At 37.3% G+C, this 4668-nt stretch overlaps 1 protein-coding gene across 1 annotated transcript; it reads left to right on the top strand.

The window, feature by feature from the left end:
- The first annotated feature begins 222 nt into the window (after positions 1-222).
- LOC113233673 lies at positions 223-4258 on the top strand. Its single transcript, XM_026468848.1, has 3 exons — positions 223-398; positions 2639-2734; positions 3771-4258. Exons 1-3 carry the CDS (start codon positions 354-356, stop codon positions 4137-4139), a joined length of 510 nt encoding a protein of 169 aa, XP_026324633.1. The 5' UTR covers positions 223-353; the 3' UTR covers positions 4140-4258.
- The last annotated feature ends 410 nt before the right edge of the window (positions 4259-4668 follow it).

Genomic DNA, 4668 nt, shown 5'->3' with positions numbered 1-4668 from the left:
GCAACGGTTATATAAAATTTAAAAATTATAATTTTATCCTACGCAAACAAAGCATTAAGTATGTCATAATGTGTGTATTGTGTACAAAACCAATTCATTCCTTCATTAGAATTTGTAATAAGTACTCTGAAAATCATGACCATGGAAAAATATTTACATGTACCTAGTTGTAATTAAATACATGGACTAATTATTGTAAGCATGGCATTATTTGAGCTGACACTAATTACATTAATGCCTTATCAAACAAATATTTTCTTTATTTTGACAAGGTTTCTAGTTAATTGAACTTATCTGCACTCAAAAGGAACACACGTATTAATTCGTTTGTCTTTTTACTAGTATTACTTGGCATGTTCTTAAATGCTTTTTTTGTTTTCATTATTTGTATCAATTCGGTAAGTTTGATTGCTTTGTGTTGTGTTTTGTGATTTCCACTTTTGACATAGGTAATAGTTTTTCTAATTTATATTCTAAAGCAATCACTCAATAAGTCGAATAAGTAACACTTTCACGTATATTTCGAAGATTTTGACTTGATATCTAATCACTTTTTCCAACAATATTTATTTGAATAGCATCGTAAAATTAGATTTGAAAAATGGTAGTCCAAAAGTGAGGTTATTTTTTATCTATACGTCTATAACTTGTTTATGGTTGTATAGTGCTGTTCGGTTCATTCAATTAAATTTTTTTATAATCGGTTAGTAAATCGAATATTTCAATCGCAATTGAAATCTATTCAATATCTAAGTGTAAGGATTTGGAGGAGGACTTAAAATTAGGATTTCGGAAATTTTAAATATGCTTATATAGGTTATGTATTACAATTGACCATCACTAAACCATCTATGGTCGGGTGACAGTGACTTATTTGTTTACATTTTGTTGAAATTGGTATTGAAACGAAGTATAGTTGTAGAATAATAATAATAACGCACGCACTCAACATAGCCCCGCACTAGGAAAACCCTGTGTCGCGGGTGCCATGGACACACACATAGACAACCACAAATTACACCCAAACTCACGAGAGAAATAAATGTAGGCCATACAAATATTTCTCTCGGCCCGGGACCGAACCGAATCGAACCTGGGACCTCTGCGTGGCAGTTCGGCATGGTAACCGCTCGGCCACAGAGGCAGACAATGAAGAATGAAGAATGCCAATGTCGAAAACGAAGTTTGCTGCCTACTTATTTTCATAGTATAAAAAGAAAATTTCATCCCTTGGCACGTAACAAGCAGAAGCTTACGCGAAGCATATTGCACCATGATGCAGGTTCTTCTTCTTGTCGTATCGATGGCATACATTATAATGGTTATCATTGCGGTGAAAAGATTTAGCAATCGGTGTAAAGCACTTACCGATTGTTGCCCATGGTGCCCCAGACAAGAAAGGAATGGTAGGTCGTGCGGGGAGGCTCCTTTCGATGGTGCAGTGAAAGTATGGTCAGAGAACAAAAAAGTAACGAGATCGAACACTCTCCGCCCCTCCCTAGCTTTAGATACCGCACCACACCCTGCACATTGACGGTCACATTGACTGAACGGCAATAAGGCTGTCGGCGAGCCGCTTTCGCGCTAAACGGTTATTATTTTAACGGTTGGTTATTTGAATATAGTTTTCATGTCATTTTACGTTACTATTTATAATGGTTGTTAATTGTGCTGTGTACGGCTATTCATCATCAACTAAAAGGGATAAAGAGAGGAGTTTCTTTCGTTTTCAGAAAGGTGAAAAAAAAAACCAAGCAAAAAAACTTGTCTGAGATTCAGTTATTTCAGTCATGTCAGACATTCAGTTATTGTTTTCTTCATTTATTTAGTGTAGAGTAATACATAATACAGATTTATTCTATCAATATAATGAGACGCCATATCTTCGTGAGCTAGTAGACAAGGCTTCTCGAATTTTCAATTTGTATTGCCTAAAAATTTTACGTAGTGAATATACCTAATTATTAACTAGGTAATGATAAACTTAGACACGCAATTTCAAATAACTTGGTTACCTTTTTTAAAAGTATCTATCCAAAATATAACATTTTAAATGTTTTTAATATGTTTTTTAATTAAATCTTCAATATTATTCTAGATGAAATAAAGAAAAATATAATATTATGTCGATATACATACCTAATGAACATGTGTAATTATTACGATTATATTAATAGAACTATAGATAACAGTTTTGGCTATGTTGGCGCTCAGACCACGTAACGATAGTACGAGATAGTGATGAGTAACCTACCACTTCACGCACACATTTGCGCGTGTGCAGATAGCGCCTCCTATATGTGGTAGTAGCAGGTAACTAACTTTCTACCTTCGTATGGAGTGTCCGGGGTGTGGTATGGTGCTATGATGGTGCAGATGGTTTAAGGCAGAATTGAATGAGTCACTGTTTGGTAAATTACCAGCTGTATAGATAGTGGTTGGGGAACATCGCGTAGCAAATCGATATAAACATATCGATTTGCTACGCGTATCTCTACACTGTTCCGTATTTTCTTTACTTGCCCCAAGACGTGTTTGAATGTTGAAAAAGGATTTGACATTAGCACGTCTGGCGACTGCTACATATATGAGATGACCGACTATACAAGCATGATAGGTAATAAATGTATATTTCCAGCTGGATATCACAAAAGGACATCTTTATCAATATGATCCAAATGTAGATATCCGCAATTATTTGAAAGTGGTACGCATAAATGATGAACCCGATACGGTGAGTGGCACGATTTATATGGATTAATTAACATAACATCATAATTTTTTTTTTTAATCCAAACATATTATTTATAGTAAGTTTTTGTAAAACTTACCACTCGACGTGAGTTGTCATTCAATCAGAACAAAGTATTTATGCAAAGTGTAATAAAATTCTGCGGCAATTGGTTGTCGTACAAATAAGTGTAGCAAAAAAAATTACAATAGCACAATGTAAGTTGAAAAGTCCAATTATGAAATAAGATGATCTATTCAGTGAATAGGTTAAATTGCAGTGAATTTACAGGGTTTATTGTAGAATATGTAACAGAAACACAAATTTGGCATGGCGTACCTGCTATTGTGCTCAGGAAGTGCGCTATCAAGTTAGCTCCGGTCTTAGAGCGTCTGTTCTCGTTTTCGTACCACTTAGGTAAATATAGCCAGTGTTCACACCATACCATAAAGATAATGTCAACACAGACCCGTCCAACTATCGGCCTATAGCGATAACCTCTTTGCTCTCCGAGGTGATGGAGCGCGTGGTAAACGACCAGCTCTTAGATTAACCTTATTCATTAACGACCGCCAGTACGGCTTTCGCCGTGGTAGTGGTACTGGTGATCTTCTTGTGTATCTCACGCACCAATGGGCAGCTGCCGTTGAGAGCAAGGGCGAAGCAATGGCCGTGGGCTTAGATATCGCTAAAGCTTTTCATCGGAGCTGGCACAAGGTACCTCTATCGAAGATACCATCTTACGAACTTCATGAAGGGCTATGCACTTGGATCGAAAGCTTCTTGTCTGACAGGAGCATTAAAGTTTTGTGGACGGATTATGCTCGGACACCATGCTCATTAACTCCGGTTTTCCGCAAGGATCTGTGCTATCACCAACCCTGTTCATCTTGCATCTCAATGATATGTTAGTAACTAGTAACATTCATTGCTATGCGGATGACAGTGCCGATGATGCCTACTATACAGTTCGTGCGAATATGCCCCGTCTTGCCCGTATTGCGTGGTATCATTATTATATCACTATATTTCATTACAGCAACCAGCCGCTGAAGAGGTAAAAACCGGTTACATATCACCTTACAATATTTCTGAGGTCGCAATTTATGAACCAATAGGCCCTACTGCTACAGTTTCGCCTAGCAGTAGTTCTTTTCGAGCATTCGAAGACTACACTTTTTACAATTCATATCCTAATTACCTTAACCGGGGAAAAGGTGATGCAGAGGCTGTGTTAAGGGGTTATACTTGTTGGGATACTTATACTGCAAAGCTTAAAAGTAACCAATGTAAAGCATCCTGCAAATATGCCTACACCAGTGTCTGTCAACAAAGACAATGCCCCAAACCAATGGTAAGCAGGGCGGTAAAATTATGTATTTATTTGTGCGCGGCAGAATTCGAGTAAATTAAATTGATTGTATTTTGATTGTTGTTTACTATTTTGAATACCTCAAACTTTTCGATGCACGGACGATTGTATGAATTTCCCATAGAAGACGTCTAAGGAGGTGAATATTAAATCTTAACAGCAGTGGCGTTTCCCTGTGTATTGTGTGCTTTACTCAGCCTAACAAGCGAAGCGATCATTATAAACCCATATTTTTTTAAGAGGTTTGTGTCAAACATATTGGTAATAACAGAGTGCTAATGATTTCTAGTAATAGCTTTATCTGTTCTTTTAATTTAATACACAATGGATTACGTTGGCAGTATTGGTTTATAATGTACCTTTTTATTCATTCTTAAGCTATTTACACACCGAGCCCGCCGACCCGGCGACACAGGGTTGGTGTCGGCGGCCTTATTTCTAATCTAATCCTATGACACGATTCTAGAAACAAGGCCGCCGATACCAACCCGGGCTGTGTTGCCAGGTTGGCGGGCTCGGTGTGTAGAAAGCTTTATGATGAGGAAAGGTGCAAGTCGTAAGATAC

This window comes from Hyposmocoma kahamanoa, unplaced genomic scaffold (assembly GCF_003589595.1).
Source record: "Hyposmocoma kahamanoa isolate Upper Pololo Valley unplaced genomic scaffold, ASM358959v1 79, whole genome shotgun sequence".
NCBI lineage: Eukaryota > Metazoa > Arthropoda > Insecta > Lepidoptera > Cosmopterigidae > Hyposmocoma > Hyposmocoma kahamanoa.
This window is presented reverse-complemented; position numbering and strand designations above follow the sequence as displayed.

What these genes read in the sequence shown, in the direction of transcription:
- LOC113233673 (XM_026468848.1), top strand. Translation starts at nt 354, where the DNA reads ATGTTCTTAAATGCTTTTTTTGTTTTCATTATTTGTATCAATTCG. An exon ending in TCATTATTTGTATCAATTCG is followed by an intron (nt 399 to 2,638) that starts GTAAGTTTGATT and finishes GTATATTTCCAG; the next exon opens with CTGGATATCACAAAAGGACA. An exon ending in TAAATGATGAACCCGATACG is followed by an intron (nt 2,735 to 3,770) that starts GTGAGTGGCACG and finishes ATTTCATTACAG; the next exon opens with CAACCAGCCGCTGAAGAGGT.